The sequence below is a fragment of the Urocampus carinirostris genome, chromosome 5 (genome assembly GCF_059441175.1).
Source record: "Urocampus carinirostris isolate Australia breed hairy pipefish chromosome 5, RoL_Ucar_1.0, whole genome shotgun sequence".
Classification (NCBI taxonomy): domain Eukaryota; kingdom Metazoa; phylum Chordata; class Actinopteri; order Syngnathiformes; family Syngnathidae; genus Urocampus; species Urocampus carinirostris.
Window position 1 is genome coordinate 9,802,343 of NC_142353.1, and position 18,237 is coordinate 9,820,579.

The 18,237-nt window shown below is 38.6% G+C and overlaps 1 protein-coding gene across 7 annotated transcripts in view; it reads left to right on the forward strand.

Annotated features, from left to right (window-relative positions):
- Positions 1–18,237, forward strand: part of arvcfb (ARVCF delta catenin family member b) — a 286,399-nt gene that overhangs the window by 256,209 nt on the left and 11,953 nt on the right. For all 7 annotated transcript variants that reach the window (XM_088335601.1, XM_088335596.1, XM_088335598.1 and 4 more), the window contains 6 exons: positions 8,465–8,592; positions 11,982–12,132; positions 12,293–12,485; positions 13,645–13,756; positions 15,572–15,659; positions 17,719–17,810. In XM_088335601.1, coding sequence (XP_088191727.1) covers positions 8,465–8,592; positions 11,982–12,132; positions 12,293–12,485; positions 13,645–13,756; positions 15,572–15,659; positions 17,719–17,810 — 764 coding nt within the window. The remainder of the gene's footprint in view (positions 1–8,464; positions 8,593–11,981; positions 12,133–12,292; positions 12,486–13,644; positions 13,757–15,571; positions 15,660–17,718; positions 17,811–18,237) is intronic.

The following is an 18,237-nucleotide window of genomic DNA, read 5'->3' on the forward strand; positions in this document are numbered from 1 at the left end:
TATTTAGTTTCTTTTGTCTTTTATTAGCATATTTGGTATTGGAGTAATCCAAAAGTTATTGAAAGTAATCAAGTTAAAGTAACCCTACCCAACCCTGATTCTGATGTATGTGAAATACCAGTAAACAAGTCACTGTATTATAGCCTTAAGAATTGAGTTTTATAATATGGAATTGAATTGTTATCCCTCAAAGTTGAAGACTATTAAATTATTCTTCTTTCCAATGAAACTGTCCTTGAATTGTTTCTTACCCCATGCATCAACACTGTTATGAATCAACTTTTTGTTGTGCCTACTAAGTTTGTAACAATTGTAGACTCAAGGCTGCATATAACAGAGTCTCTTGGATTTCAAAGCCGGCGTCAAGGCCTTGTCTGTTTCAAACCACCGTGCCTTGATGGTTTTGGCTACCTTCATCAATTTGTACTGCTCTGGTACAAAACTCCACCATGGCTTTCATGTTAGGGTATTACCCTGTCACTGCAGGAGGAGAAAGCCACAAAGGTTCCCTGTTGCACTGAAATGCTCTCTTATTGGTTTAATTGCTGACGGAAACCTGATGTTTAAAGGAGGATTGGCAGGAAGTAAGTAAAGGGAGTCTTGAACTGTCTATTTGTCTTCTAAAATTCTTCCCCCTAACTGTCACTTCCCTTAAACCGTCCTATCTCAACGGGTTGTCTTTGTGACCCAAAGCAGACAGGCAGCTGTACAGGACAGTAGCCCGTCCCCACTTTCTGCTGTTCTTGGTCGGCATTCAACAAACTTAAGCCGACCGCAGTAACGGTATGCTAATGTCCTGCGCCCTGGGGCTGCCTGCAGAGGTGCCAACCTACAGAAGAGTCCAAATTGCTGCCAAGGGAGATAATGAAGCTTTGACTCCTGGCTGCTGTCCATGTAAGGAGAACCCAGTACGGGTGCAAATGGATGGATAGTTGAATGTAGTATACAGTATAATGGTCGTCTAGTTACTGTATGTGGCGTAAATAAACATGAAAGCACTACTAGTAAAACTCCCTAAAGGCAATTTTCGTGGTTTTTGTTTATAGAGTTCCACAGCTGATCATTTTAATGATCCTCTGACTGCCAGGATTAAAGTAGCAGCACACAGCTTCAGTAATGATGCCTTAAGTTGTATCCTTTCTGCGCCTCTACCTTTCAAGTAGCTTCATTATGTTCCCATTCGGCTTCATACATTTGTATAAAAACATGAAAGTGAGTCTCCGGGGTCAAAAGTGCAAAGCATTGTAGTTGGGAGTCAACAAGTCAAGCTTTTGCCTCTGAAACAATAACATACAATACCCCAAAATGTTTCTGCGGTCAGCACAGTTCCCATTGGACTGAAAGTATTTATTTTTACTTTGTCTTCAACATTTTCCTTCTGCCAGACAGTGAAGAAAAAAAGGGGCTCATGTTTGACTTAGCTTTAAGTCTGTGAATGTTTGGTCCGCTTAAAGATAGAAGGAATTATTTTGTTTATTTTCTGTCTTTCCATCTGTCACTGTCCTTGATGCTCTGCTTGCATTTCTCTCTTGGAAAAAAAGAGCATAGGATTTGTTTTGAGTCTCAGGCTGGGACCTGTTTGATTGATGAGCGTCACTTGTTGACAAGCAATGGCCCTGGTGTTTGTGGCACTAAGTCTGTGTGTATGATTCGAGATGCAGGTGATTTGCAACCCAACAACACGACAGGAATGCTGATCGCAAGCTCTGGCTGGTGTTTTTGAGAGAAAAGTTGACTGTTGGTGTCTCATTTTTAACATTCTATTCCATTTTAACAGCCTGCTTTACTCTGCTGCACTTTACTTTTAATTACAGTCAATGCTGTAACTACATGATCCATTAGCAGTGTATTTTTTGTTATTGGCATTTTCAAAGTCTTACATTAATGAGACGTAGTAAAGTAGGCAACTTTTTTAATATACTTTTATACACATATTTTGCATAGGACAACATCTAGCACTGAGTTATTTTGCTGACTCAAGTTATTCCAAGCGATTCATTTGTATTTCACTTTAGAGCTTTCTGTCCATGTATATGTATCGGTCGATCAGTTAATTGAGAGAAAATTAATCGCCAGCATTTTTTACAATTAAATAATCGTTAGGACACCTTTTAAGTTAAAAACTCTCTACATTCTCAGAATTCCAACATTGCAAAGTAACTGAAACATGGGCTCCTTGGTCTCCGTCCAGTTAATTTTTTGGGGGTCAAAAATGATATTGGTCAGGCCATAAATGTGTGTGTAAATATTAATGTTTGAAAAAAACATGCCGAGTTCTCAGTATTCTTTTTTTAGGGTAGAAGGTTTTGCCTTGATTTATAAGATAAAACAAATATTTAATCTAATTTCAGAATTAATTAAATATACAATTGTGTGTTGCAGCTCTACAAGCATTGTTAATTATTAGATTTATTATTTTAATGTCTTAGTATCTTAATTGCATGTGTTGTAACGTGACGATGTAAATTATAAACCAGGGTTCCCCAAACCTTTTCCTGTGAGGAAAAACACACACAAACATTTTTGGACCATGGCCAACCCAAATGCCCAAAGAAGTTAGGCACCTCGGCACCCAAGTTGGTCTTGCTTTCGTCCCTCTAGATGAAAACGGTACACAAGAAAGCAGCCATGTCACTCGGGTCAGGGTGACACAACACACTCTTTTGTTCAACAGCAGGGCCCGACAGCTTTCACTGGTTTACCCCTGCCGCATCATACAGGTGCCCTTCCCACCCCTTAGAACGCATCCAAACATCCCACTATCCTTTTACAACACCTCTCCACTCATTCCTATTTCCAACAAGACCTCAAGCTTCCACTAGGTTTAGACCGCTTTCCTGCAGTGCATTCATAACATCATCCATCCACGTCAATCGCGGCCTTCCTCTTGGTCTCCTTCCATTTACTTCTGCTCTGTAGATCCTCTCTAACATTTGCTCCCCATCTATCCTCTCCATGTGTCGAAACCAACCGAGTACTCTCTTATCCACGCTTGCTCAGTTCCACAACTACTCCAGTTCTGTCTCTCACAATTTCATTTCTGAATCCATCCAATCTTGTCACTCCTAACATACTCCTCAAACACTTCATCTCAAAAACATTTAATTTCCTTCTCAAATCTGCGTTCAGGCTCAAGGTCTTTGCACCATACAACACAGTCAGCACAATAACACTCTCATACAGTGCCCTCTTAACATCCATACTCATACTCTAGTTGTTCATCACTCTCCTCAGAGCACCCAAAACCTTGCTTCCTTGACTCACTCTGTGCAATACCTCGCACTCAATTCCACCAACTGCAGCCACATCACAACCCAAGTACCTAAAGCTTTCAACTTATTCCAGCACCTGTCCATGCAACCTTATTTCTAAAGCCATGCCCACTCCACCACGTGAACTCTTCATCAATATTTTTCACCTAACAAAAGTCAAAATATAAAAACTGTGGGTTTTTCACAGTTCATGGAACATAGACATTCTGTTGTGCCATGCAAAGTCTTGACTGGTCCAAGATCAGCTTAGTTGTCAGAGCACAGGACCATCAGTGGTATAGATGACCTGTGAAAAGGCAGTACACTCTCTCATTGTCACACTATTTTTAGTCACAGAAGCATGTTAATTTCGTTGTGCGTTTCACATGTCACAATGGCAATAAATTATATTGTATTCTTTTATTCTAAGCATTGTAAGTGAATAGTCAAGTCAAGTCATGTTTATTTGTATAGCCCTTAATCACAAAGAGTCTCAAAGGGCTGCACAGACCACAGATTATTACAAACCACAGACTATTATGACACCATCCCCTGATTTAAAGCCAACCTAAGGGCAAATATTACACAGATATTGTCAACATAAAATATAGGTTATTCAAATGCTATAGAATAGAAGTGTGTGTAGGTTAGCTAAAATTGGGGTAATGTGATGAAACTTTCTTGTCTTAGTTAAAAGCCTCGCTGCAGCATTTTGTTCCAGCTGAAGGCTCTTGATTTTGGACTTCGGGAGACTGGAGAGTGGTGCATTACAGTCATTGTAACATGTAAACTGCACAACAAAACTCGTCTGTGGTACTGTGACTAGAGATATTGTGATAATAAGATTAAACTCAATGACTTTTAATATGTCATCCATGTCAATAGTAGAGTAGTAAGGGCATTCTTTTTAGGTAAAAACAACTTTTCATCAAAATGATCTTTGGTATTGTTCAAATGTGGAGGAGGGCCGTATCCAGCCCGCAGGCCATAGTTTGGGGGCCCTTGGTTTAAACATTTGAGAGGCTGAATCAGGATTCAGACTTTTTAACATATTTTATTTGATATGGACCCAATGTTTGGTTTTAATTTGACCTTTATTGGCAAGAAGCTTTTTTTTCTCGTGTCGCTGTTAAACATTTGAATTGCCTGTTTACTTAGAATTTTTCCATTCATTACCTCAATCAATGTTTGACACGTTTGTGATGAAATCATATATTGCGGAGAATAGTGTTTGCATGTTAAAACTGTTGGATGATGCTTCGCGTCGAAAAGTAGGCTATTGCACCCACCCGCACACACACATATGTACACACAAAGGACGACTGCATCTGCAAAGTGAAAACAAGGTAGGCGGGCTTGGAGATGACAGAAGATCCCACAGTGGCACTTCAGCATATGATTCCAACAAACTCTAATCCAGCCTGCATTATTAGGAGACCCAGGGCACATACAATGGCCAAAAAGATAAAAAAAGAAATACATCATTCCGTTTTATTCTCTGGTCCAAAAGAGTAATAAAACTAGTTTAACTTAAAAGCTCCAGTTTATTTCCCATGTGTGCTATCATCCATCTTTGTTTGCAGCATATACATCTAAGTTATGTTTACAGTATGTATCAAGGATCGGCCAATATAGTTTTTTTTAGAGACGATACCTAATATTTAGTATTAAGAGGAGGCTGATAACCAAAATTTGAGACAGATAGTCACTGTAAATGTTCAAATATTGTCGTAAGAAATGTTTAATAATGAAAAAAGAAAACAAAGAATTTTTTCTATAAATTAAAACAAAACGTTAACAGCTCTCTGAACATTTTTACAGTAAATACGTTAGAATTTCAACTAATTTCAACACAACTAACATGACTAATCTTCCACTTAAATCAAAAACTAGCAGTGCAGTAAATACAATTTGGCTTAGCAGCAACTTGTACAAATGTACATAAAAACAAGATCCCCCAAACTTTTTACAATAAATAAATAAAAATGTCAATACAACCAACATGACTTAAATTCACTTAAAACAAAAAGTGCATTGATTTTTCCTCGAATCTCGCAAACGGAAATTGTCGGCCCTCCTGTTTTAGAGCCAGAATGACGAACCAATGTTATGGTAACAGCTTATCACGCAGCGTGCTACTTTAGCATGCTATTTATGCTCTTTCACAAACACAGAGACTTGATTGATGAACTAATGTTATGATAAGAGCTATTATATAAGTCTGCACCTGAACGTGCTTACCAAAAACAAGTTAACAACACTTTTTGCAATCTCATAATCACACGCAGACACACAGAGGCTTTTCACTGACAAATCTTAATATTATTAGCCGTCTTGACTCATAGGCATGTCGGGACCAATGTTCCCTCTAATTTTCCACGGGTCTGAGCGTTCACACAAAGTCGGTGAGCAACGCTTGAAACAACAGTGAGCAACCACAATCCCAAGTGTGGCAAGATAATTAATTATCAAACATGTCCAAAACTTGACATCAAGTTACATTTTGCTGAGTTTCCGGCAATGCAAAATAATTTTTCTCTTTTGAATGAATTGACTCATGTAATATTGCAAAGGTTGTACGGCCTACAAATGTCGTTGGTTTTTACAATTCTTTCACAAGATATCTATTTCTTTTTATTTCCTGATATATTTTGTAGCGTAATATTAACATTTTTGGGGGCTTATTTAGTCGGTTGTAAGATACAGAACTGTACTTAATCACATTTTTTAGTGGAAGTACATTGTTGGCAACAAGATTCACTTGATATAATTGGAAATTATTTGAATGCAACACAAACTTTTTCTTCTTTTTTCTGTGTTTTTTTTCTACTTTTTTTTTTAATTTCTTTAAAAAAATCTCATTGTATTTATTTTTTCCGAGCTGTTAGTTTTTACTTTTTTTCTACATTTCTTTTTAATCTTTTTTTCTGGCTTTTTTTCTAAATTTTTCGTTCTTTTTTCTCTTCCTTTTGTTTCTTTTTTTCTCAACTTTTCACTACTTTTTCATTTTGGTATTTTTTTTCTTTTTTGTTCTATTCCCCCCTTCCTTAAGTCATTTTGTGCATAATTTTACTTAATATTTGGTCATGTTGGGATTAAATAAGCAAAAACAACCTGAAGAGCCGGTTCTTTTTAGTGAGCCAAGCCGAAGAAGCTGGTTCTCGACATACTCTACTAACTTTACTCAACTTCGTTCGACTTCAAAATACCGTATTTAGGACACGTCAGGGGAACCCGTGTATTTTTACCTTCATGCACTGTGACTTTGACTTAAGTCGCTTCTTAATGAGTAATTTTGAGCCCTCATTTTTGTGCGCTGGCTAGATTTTCTTGTGCGCTGAGAATGTACGAGCAGTGCGCAATTGCGCACGCGCGCAGCTTAGAGGAAACACTGGTCGGGACTCAGGAGTTAGCAGAGATCCCACATTATTTTTTCCTGCCTGAGTGGCTCCACCCCTGGTCGCCTATCCAATCAGAAAGCGCAGGTTGGCTAGTGTGTGACACAAAAGGCAGGAGGTAGGGAGAGAAAGGCTCGGCTGAGTCTGAGCATGAATTCTAGGCCCATCGAATAAATAAAAATGCCAATACCGATAGCCATCAAATTCCTAAATATCAGTGCCAATAATCGGCCCGCCCGATGTTCGGTCAAACTCAAGTATGTATGCACATTTTATTGGCTAGAATTGTGTCATATAAAGCAGTGTTAGGTAAGCCTCTGCATTGCCTTATTATTTTCCAAGTCTGAGATGAATGAAATTGTTTCTAAAAAAGGTGTTCCAGCTTGCCAATGATGCAGACACCAGGAAAGATGAGGATCATGCAAAAGGGTGCCACGGGGGAGACTTTCCAATGGAGTTTAGTGCTTAATAGGGAGAGAAGATGTGATTGATGCTTTAACTTGGTCGCAAGGCAGGGCCATATGCACAACTCATCATTCTGCTGCAGATTACATTCGCTTTCTTACTGAAAGAATCAGAGAAAACCTGCAACAATATAGAGGAAGATATATTTTAGGGCAAATGAAAACAGCTCATATTTAAGGCCCAGGGGATTACAAGTATAAAAAATATATATTTGTCATTGCCAAGGCATTAACGTAATACTGTATATCTGGAATAGCTTGCATATTTAGTAATACTCTTTCCTTGTCAGAATTGTCTGCAGAGCTTGTACGAAATCGACGTTTGTCTTAAGACTTTATTTTCTAATGCTGCTTAGTTCTTTCCAGGCTTTAATGCTTCACGAGAAGCCCAACCTTAATACCGCCGTTTTGGTGTTTTTGTTTTTTTACTGGCCATCATCATGCATCATTCTTCAGCTTTCTAGAATCACCACCAAAAAAATCCACAACCATAAAAAAAAAAACACTTACATTTGGTCGAATGCCAACATAATATTTTTCCAAAAATAACTTCTGTAAAGTGTACCCCTGATAAATTAATAAGGTTAATGAGTATAACCTTAAAAATACAGACAAAACAAGCTAATCTGAAAGTTGCATTTGAGCTGGAAAGCGAATCACAAACTCAGTCTTTCCTTTTCTAAATAATCTGGAGGAAGTGTTTGGTTGAAATGTTTATTTTGTTGCGTCTGTATCAGCCGCGAGGTGTATGCACAGGTCAGCTAAAGTCACAAATTGTAATAGTGATGTTCCTTTGGCCTCATTCCAGCTTTTTTTTCCACACCATTTATTTCTGTCACTGCTATCGATTCAGCATCTGCTTCAATGAAAACATCGGAGTACTAGTGATAATAAATGGTCGTTGTTTTTTATATGATTGAATAGAAAACCCTTGCATTGATAAAATAATGACCCGTGTGGTATTTACTGCCGTTAAACACATATTATTAGCAGTTCGGAATGACCTTGAGAGAGCAACTACTGTATAATACTGTACTGTCCAAAATATCTTTTGTGTGTAACTTTCTTCAACCATTTGGGATTCTGTTCCTGTCTGCTTGTTTCTCATTTTTCTGATAAGCAGATCATGTCATTAGAGGGAGGCCTGATGATTGCATTGTGGTTTTGCAAGCGATATTACAATATCCCAAACTCTGGACTTGTATGATCACTCATCGCCTTGTTTTCTCTTTATTTGTCATTCGCCAGTATCGACTAGCATTCAAATGTAACTACTTTTGCTGAGATGATGCGTCGAAGAATTCCTGGCAATGTTAATGTCAAGTCTGTCTTCGTTTATGTTTCCCTTTAGGTTTTGAACTTCTTTATCAACCAGAGGTGGTGAGACTCTATCTTTCTCTGCTGACTGAAAGCCAAAATTTCAACACTCTGGAGGCTGCTGCTGGGGCTCTGCAGAACCTTGGCGCTGGCCAATGGACTGTGAGTGCACTTTTTTAGGTCTTCTCTCTCTCTCTGTCTCCTTCTCTCTCTCTTCCTCTCTTTTCTCTCTCTGTCTCCCTCTCTCTCTCTCTCTTCCTCCCTTTTCTCTCACTCTCTATCTCTCTCTCTCTTTTACTCTCTCTCGCTTTCTCTTTTCTTTCTTACTTCTCTTTCTCTGTGTCTTTTTACATTTATTTGCTCTTTTTTTCTTTCTTTCTTTTCTCTCTTCTCTCTTTCTCTTTCTCTCTGTCTTGCTTTCCCCTTATCGCTTTCTCTCTTTATTTTTCTCTTTGGATTTATTTCTCTCTCTCTTTACCCCCTCTCTCACTGTTTCTCACATTCTCTCTTTCTCTTTTCTTTCTCTCTCTTTCTCCCTTTTTTTTCTTTCTTTGTTCCACCCTCTCTCTTTTTCTCTCCCTCTCTTTCTCTATTTTTTTTCTCTCTCTTTTTCTTTCTCTCTAATCTACTAGTCTAGCGCCGAGAGAATGTTCGTTCTATCATGTGACCCCCGAGTTAAAATGAGTTTGACACCCCTGGTCCAGGCAGTATTAAATTGAATACTCTGGAGCAGAGTTTGATGCATTACTTTAAAAAAGTAATTAGTTATAGTTACTAATTTTTCCAAAAGTTGGTAACTGAATTACTCTAAGTAAAAGTAAGTACTTACCAGGGAAAGTAACTATTTCCGTTTCTTTAAAAAGAATGTGTTGTGTGTCACCAAATTTGTATTTTTCCGTTCAGTATTCAAGTCAGTGTAATAAAAGATTCAAAGTGTTTATTCTCATATGCACAGTAAAGAACCTCGATTCCCTGCACAATAAAATTCTTACTTTGCTGTCTACACAGTTGCCGGTGTAAGAAATCTAAGAAACTGTATAGATGTACAGTGGGACCTTGGTTATCGCGGTTAATGGGGACCCAAACCACCCCCAATATGTGAAAATCCGCGAAGTAGCGGCGCACCTTTTAAAAAAAAAAAAGTTTTTTTTTCGTTGTTTTTTTTTTATTATTATTATATTTTTAGACCCGGTTAATGGGGACCAAAACTACCCGCAAAAAGTGAAAATCTGCTAAGTAGCGACGCCCCTTAAAAAAAAAAGTATATATATATATATATATATATATATATATATATATATATACACTTTTTTTTTTTTTTTTTTACTATTACAGGCCGCGAAGCTCTGAAGCCACGAACGTCGAAGCGCGAAGTAGCGAGGTCCCACTGTATACATAAAAGAATATTCCGAATATCAAAAAGATAAAAATACAAGATTAACTCAAGATGAGTTAAGGCAATAAGATAAAAATACGATAAAACACAGTTGAAAGTGACTGTAGTGCAAGAATAGTCCAAGTATGGTTCAGTTTAGCGTGTCTATAGTGTAATAAAGTGTCTGTGTTGTATTGTTCAATCAGCAGCCGTTTAAGTGTCAGATAGCAGAGGGGTAAAAAGAGTTGTTTAGATGGGTTGTCCTGCGTTTCACACTCCTGTACTTCTTACCTGAGGTGTCGGGCGCTGGGGTCTGGATGCCAGAATAGGTGCGAGATTGGTTTTAAATTTGAAAAGATCTTAAAAATTGTTGAATTTGAATGGAAAAATTCGAGGTGACTCATGCCTAGTGTAATGGAGGTGCAATTGCAAGTTATTTTGGGAAAGTTAAAACGTTCCCACTGTTTGAATACAATTACAAATTAAATGAGGGAAAGATGCTCTTTTTTCAATCAAGAACAATTTGTATTTGAGAAATAACCTCTAACTTTGCTGTGAAAGAAACGCACACATGACTGCTCGATGTTTGCCTCACACGATAGATGAGATGAGAAAATCGGTAGCCGGGATCAGACAGTTATTCCAATTAAAGCAGCGGGAGACATAGTGAGAGGCTGCCTGGCTTGAAAGCAGCGGTGAATTATGAAAGGAAAAGGCTCGTTTTTTTAGATTCCAGCCAAGATGATGGTGTTTTTCCACAAGGTGTATTTAGCCCACAGCAGCCATCGGCACAGTGTGACCTTTCAGTCGGATGACATTGTCATCAGCAGGCACCGCCAGCGACTTTGGAAGAATCACATAAGTGCTTCATTTAAATCCATCACCTATGACACATTTTATCTTTTCAATAGTTGAAGTCCAAGCAAAGGTGGTCATTTTGGGACAAACCTTTTTGCTCACTTGCTGTGTTTTTCCCCTTGTCATTTGCAAGCTTATCCTGGTGCTGCAGGTCCGCGGGCCGGATCCGGCAGAGAGTAGAGCTGCTTAAACATTTGTCACATCTGGTGCCTTGGCTAAGCCTGAGCTCTCCACCTTGGCTCAGTTCAAAATTCAAACCTTAAACCACCTTTTTTTGTGTTGTAGGATGTTGCCCTCTCCAAGGTACACTACTGCCATCTTGTGGCTTTAATATGCAGTATCCAGATCAGAGTTGGACACTCGCACATGTGCATGATTTTTGAGGTTTCTCTTCTTCAACTCAGGTGATACGATTCATCAGCTCTTAAGCAAGCTGGCAAGTGGTGGTAAAGATCCTGGTGATTCCAATCACCTGTAGTGGAGCATAGAAACCTTGAAAATTGTGCAAGACATTCGGCCCTATAGGACGGGAGTGTCCACCAATTATTTTCAAGAATTGATTCCAAGTTGTTATCAAGATTTGTAACAATTGACAAGTTCTGGTATCAAATAAAATTATATTCGCTCTCTCTCTCTCTTTATCTCTCTCTCTCTCATATATATATATATATATATATATATATATATATATATATATATATATATATACACTAGTATATATAGTCTTGTACAAAACGACACTAACCTCTCCCCCCCTCCCCAAAAAACAAAAAAACAAAAAAAACGTTTATAACTTTAAATTTAAGAGGAGCCATAAAATTGATCTTTTTATTTTAAAGTGGGGTGCGTGGCATGAGATGTCTCTAAAAATATTTTCTCCATTAAGTGTCTGTTAACAATGCCTAACTGAGTTCAAAGAGCCCTTATGCTTTATTTTCCACCCCACTCATAAGCTTCTATCTTAGGTTGGAAGAATAAGGGCGGAGAGGACGTGGGGTGAGTGGGACTTAATGCTCGTCCCAGTGGTTTTCTGTTGTTTCCATTTGTTAGTTTAGCCTTCAAATGTTAAAAGGCCTTTCCCAAGTATAGTCCAAACTAACTCAAATCCCCAAATAGATGAAAAAAGAAGAGTTTATTCAAGCATGTCTAAGAAATGCTTGTACTTACACGCGCAACACGAGGATCTTAAATGAGTTTGTTAGGTAAACATTAAGGCAAAACAGTAAAAAAATGCCAAAAAAGGATCTTACATTTAACCCAAAGAACCAAATAAAATACAAAATGCATCACTTCTTCTTCTTTGTCTGTCCCTTCACAGTGGTCCAACTACATCCGGGCCACAGTTCGTAAAGAGAAAGGTCTCCCCATCCTGGTGGAGCTGCTGCGATCCGATTCTGACAAAGTCGTCCGAGCCGTTGCCATAGCCTTGCGCAACCTTTCCATCGACCGCCGCAACAAGGACCTAATCGGTAACAATGCCCGCAGATTGAGCAAAGAAGCTGCAACATTTATATTGATGATCAAGCTGCCACCAAACAACTACAAATCTTGTCTTAAGCAATTGTATTTTTATATTCCCCTCTATCCGACTCTATTTTATTCCTAATATTTTTTTAAATGTGTGAATAGGGAGTTACGCCATGCGCGACCTGGTCAGCAACTTGCCCAGCGGACAACAGCGACCAGCCAAGAACTTGGAAGAAGACACGGTTGTTGCCATCCTCAACACCATCCACGAGATCGTCACCGATAGCTCGGAAAACGCCCGATCGCTCATTCAGGCGCAGGCCATCGAGAAGCTCGTTGCTATCAACCGAACCAGGTGACCATCACATTTCTTTCGCCTCCATAAGTACAAAAATGTATTTGATCTTTAAATCAAGTGCTAAGAAATAGGGATGAAAAACTCATTTTGAGGATGTTTTTTCTTTTTTGAATACATTTCAAATGACTTATTTGCATGTTTTAATGATTATTTTATTTCAGAATATTCTTTAAAACAAGTAAAATAAAAAACACATATCTTTATGATGATGGAGGATCATTTTAATATGATAACATATCGTAATGGAGTTTGGAAGAGTGTGTGATAGGCGGAGGTTAAATGAGAATGTTGGGAAGAGTAAGGTAATGAAGTGTTCACGTGATGGAGTGGGCATGGCGTTAGAAATAAGGTTGCATGGACAGGTGCTGGAAGAAGTTGAAAGCTTTAGGTACTTGGGTTGTGATGTGGCTGCAGTTGGTGGAATGGATTGCAAGGTATTGCACAGAGTGAATCAAGGAAGCAAGATTTTGGATGCTCTGAGGAGAGTGATGAGCAACAAGAGTATGAGTATGGATGTTAAGAGTGGACTCTATGAAAGTGTGATTGTGCCGACTGCGTTGTACGGTGCAAAGACCTTGAGCCTGAGCGCAGATTTGAGAAGGAAATTAAATGTTTTTGAGATGAAGTGTTTGAGGAATATGTTAGGAGTGACAAGATTGGATGGATTGATAAATGAAATTGTGAGAGACAGAACTGGAGTAGTAGTGGGACTGAGCAAGCGTGTGGATAAGAGAGTGAAAGCCAGTGAAACCAGTGAAAGCTGTCGGGTAGTGCTGTTGAACAGAAGAGTGTGTTGTGTCACTCTTACCTGAGTGACATGGCCGCTTTCTTGTGTCCCGTTTCATCTGGAGGGACGAAAACATGACCAACTTGGGTGCCGGAGTGCTTAACTGGTTTGGGTGTTTGGGCATTTGGGTTGACCATGGTCCAAAAGATTTTGTGTGTGTTTTTGCTACTTTTTCCCTTTTTTTATTTTCTATGTTTTTGTATGTGTTTGTCTTGCTGTCGGTTACCCCTCTCGAGGGATATGACCAGGGTAGGTCACTTGATTGTTGGTTGCTAACACATATCCTTGGGTGGTATGTTAGAGGCACTTTGTGACGCTCTGGGGTTCTTTTGTGATTTTTTTCCTCTATTTTTTTCGATGTGTTCGCAGCCAATCACCCAGAGAAACCAAGGCCGCATCTCATGTGCTGCAAACTGTGTGGAGTTATAAAGACCTGAGGAATGCTTTGACAAAAGATGGCTGGAACAAGAGCCATTTCCAGGTATGGCCGATCATTTACATGCCCTTAAAACAGAGCGGAAAAAAATCAACATTAAATTGGTAAATTACTGTATCTTTAGACTATAAGTGTCTCCAGAGTATAAGCCACACCATGCAAAAGATGCATAATTAAGAGGTAAAGTCGCACTTTTGGTGGAAATGTTCTAATAAGCAGATCGTGTCATGAAATTTTAATAAACTAACAATCAGCATGTACATAAACACGCACAAAAATGTAAAGTCAAACACACAAAAACCTACGTAAACATGCACAAAATGTACGTAAACACACACACAAAAACATACGTAAACAGACCAAACCTATGCAAATACACACAAAGACGTACGTAAAATGTCTCACATAAACGCACGTAAACATGTACAAAAATGTACGTAACGCACCGTTTCTACTGTCAGTAACGGTCACGGCTACCTTATTTATTAGTGCATAAACGTTGAAAATTTTATACACGTACAGTGCCATATATATATATAATATATATATATAATTGCAATGATTGATCAGTTGAATTATCTTGCTAACTAAAATAGCAAAACATTGAATGCGGAGTTTGTATGTTCTCCCCGTGCTTGGGTGGGTTTCCTCCGGGCAATCCAGTTTCCTCCCACATTCCGAAAAAATGCATGACAGGTCAATTGACTGGTACAAATTGTCTCTAGATGTTAATGAGCGAGTGAGTTGTTCATTTTTGTGTGCCCTGGGATTTGCTGGTAACCAATTCAGGGTGTCCCCTGCCCACTGCTCGAAGATAGCTGGGATGGCTCCAGCGCCCCTGCGACCCTACTGAGGATAAGTGGTACGGATAATGGATAATGGATGGAGAAACAGAAAGCCATCCTTAAAGATTTAAATTAACGCAAAAAGCATGACAAATGAAACAACTCTGGTGTATCTGATGATGAGTCGGACTTTGTGTTTATTAAATCTTTTGGACCGTTTTTTCCTTCAATTTTCAAACATTCGTATCTGGCCGGGTTATAAGGTGCACTTTCAAATTTCGGCTGATTTGGGGTTTTTAAGTGCTCCTTATAACCCAGAAAATAGGGTAAATTTAAAAATGAATTCCCTGCACTGGTTTCGTCTTCTCTTTAAAGATTGTCATGTTGCCCAGATTACCAGTTTTTCTCTATGGCTCAGTAGGTTATCCATTTTGGTCATTAATTTTGCTGTAATTTGGGATTTTACTATATTTTTTACGTGTTTGTCAAGTTTTATTTTATATATTTATTTGTTAAATATATATCACAGAAATGATGCTTAAATTAGCAAAATGTATTTGCCAGTGGAACAAAGAACATTTTTACTACGTTGTAGCTTTTTCTTTTATTTTGGGAAAATAAGAAAATAATAAATAAATTAAGCAAAAGCTTTGCAAGACTTACTTTATCTGATATTTTTAAGCAGCTTCATTGAAAGCAAATGAGTACTACATAAAAACAAAAAATATAGCGCCTACTACAGATATGGATGAACGTTACAGTAACTCAGCTAATTGCTAGAAGGCAAAGCTACTGAACAAATGCATGCTTTTTTTGCAAATTTAAAATTGGGCAATTTCATTTGGCACACTAGACAAGGTATTATTGTAAACAAATGTGCCTGATACACTGGTTAAAAAACACTTGTGTAGACTATTCACATGATCTTTTTAAAAGGAATGAATTCCATAAGGTAGTGCAGCATGAACAAACTGAGCCTGACTGGAGCATATACAAAATATCACCAAGTAATTGACAAATTTGTATGATTGCCTAAAGAATAACAAGTTTTAAAATATTTTCCACTTGTTTTTAGCCTACGGTGACAGCTACCCCCAAAACTACCAGGAATGGCAGACCAGGTTTTGATGATACAACGCTGCCCCTAATGGAGAAGAACCAAGGTCAGACAAAATGCTGCAGTTTCACTCATTCAACGGGACCATTCGTCAAAATGACAATAAATAACAATAAAGGCTCAAGGGAAAAACAACAAGACATTAAAATTCAATCCACGCAAATATAAAATAAAATATAATAAATCTCCATGACAAATTTAAATGGAATTAAGATCACAAGGGTCTACTCTCTCATTTGAAGCATAAATCTGTAAATATTCATTGTTTTTGTGATAAAATCCTATTAAGAGGATGACAAAAGACCCCTTTTTTCCAATTAGGCACAGAACATGTAGTGTTCCTCCTCACAATCATGCAGATATGTTCCAAAATATTCCATGTGCCATGGATCTCAATAAGTTAATTTTCAAAGTAGACAGTTTGACCTCACGTCGTCCAGAGCTCTGACGTCACCGGTTGGCAATGAAAACCAAAATAATGGCCCGTCCAATTGAAAAACAGATGGCGTATGTAGCAATCAGCGAATGCATCGCGCTCATTTTCGCTTGGAGTAATTGGAACTTTGCATACTGTGTCGCTGGGGGACTTCTGACTGTTTTGTCCGAATTGCGTGCTTTGATCATCAAAGGGTAATTTTACCTGCTGTTTTATACAGCGTGCATTCCTTTTTTGCCTTTGCCTCCTTTTTAAGGTATGTGATTGTGACTTTTCCTTTCATGTTTTTCGGCGCGTGTCTTGCAATTAATCTAATAATGTGCAGATATCTCCCCGTTAGCGTGCTGGCTTCCGAAGGCTTTTGGTTTTGTTTTGTCCATGTTAGCCCTGTTATCAGTTGGCTTGCTGGCCAGCCTGCCGTGCTCATTGTTTTTTCTCCTGGTTGGGTTTGTGTTTGTTGTCATGGTAGTTTTTTTTTTGTTGTTGGCTCACGGTCATCCTGGCTGCTTACCACATGTTTTCAGCCAGCCTCATGTTTTTTTCCGCCGATCGGTCTCGATTTGTCCTCTATAGCATCTGGCTAGCCTGTCGTGATCATTTGCTATGATCACGGCTGGGTTCGTGTTTGCTGCTGTTGTTGTTTTTTGTTGTTGGTTCTCTGTTATCCTGGCTGCCTACTGCATGCTTTCGGTCAGGCAGCCTTCTGTTTTTCTGTCGAACGGTCCCGGTTAGCCTTTTTTAAGCAACCGGCTAGCCTGCCGTGTCCCGGCTGGTTTAGCACCTGTTAGTTCTCTGCGTGTTGTTTTTGCCAGGTGGCCCCATTTTGGCTGTTAGCCATTTTACTTACAATTGCTGCTACCACCTGCAACACAACGTCTAGGTATATTCTCCACAATAACTTCCAAAACCTGGCTTAAAACACTCAATACCTTTTCGATTAGTTAACATGTAAACCTATATGGTGACTGCCTTGCTAGGTTGCTGGTGTTCTTCACATGACGTCAGAGCTTAGGAAGTCAAATAATAATCAAAATAATTTAAAACTTGATAGAATAATGAATAAATAAAATAATTCTATCAAAAAAAAAAAACATGTAAACCTATATGGTGACTGCCTTGCTAGGTTGCTGGTGTTCTTCACATGACGTCAGAGCTTAGGAAGTCAAATAATAATCAAAATAATTTAAAACTTGATAGAATAATGAATAAATAAAATAATTCTATCAAAAAAAAAAAAAGAATAAATCATTTTAGATAAGTTCCAAACGTACTTAACAACCGAATATTCTTATTCCTGCACACAAGTGGTTGTTTGGGTCATTGGTGAAGTCCAAATAAAACAAACAAGCTCTCTGACAGAATAAATGTGCCTTAGCAGAGACGGACCTACACCTACTTAGGTGGAGGGGGTTTAAGTAACGGGTTCAATGTAGCCTAATGTAGCATAGAGATGGAATAGAGTTTTCTTCTTCACAAATCTACTCATAGGGACTACTCAAAAAAATGTAACAGAGAAAATGTAACTCATAACTAACCACTTCTGCTAACCAGCGCTGCTTTGTTGACCATGAATTTGAATGTGTGTGATGTATTTACTACTTCATTGACTGCATTCTTTGTTCCTCCCTGCAATGGATTTGACCACTCTTCTTTTGTCAAACCTCATTAGACGCTTACCCAACCATTGACCAGAGGGACAAAGACTGCAAATACAAGACAGCTGACAGTTCAGTCGACCTTTCAGAACGGGAGCCTTTAAAGGTACCAGGCCGACACAACGTTTTTTTTTTCTTCTTCTCTCCCCAAAGGGAAGGCAGAAAGTACGAGTTTACAATCAACTATCGTCACATGTCCTTTCTCACCTTGCCTCTCTCTGTTGTCTAGGTTCTACTTTTTTCTATGGTCCTCCTCAGTGGAGCTTTTTTTCTTATCCTATTGATTCTTTTAAGGCGGTGGCAATTGTCTTTCGCGTTTCTTTTTGAGTCTGTCTGCAGCTCGGGGCTGTGGATGTCCTCAGATCTGTGAGCCAACGGTTAATTAAGTGGAAGCTTTTGGAGTCTGTAAAGTAATTAAGCTGGTGCTGATGAAAATAGCTGCCAACCACGGCTACTCATGGAAAGCATTCATTCCTTGCCTATGAGAAGATAGCTATTTCAATGTCACACAATTCAACTTGTTGGAGTTGTGT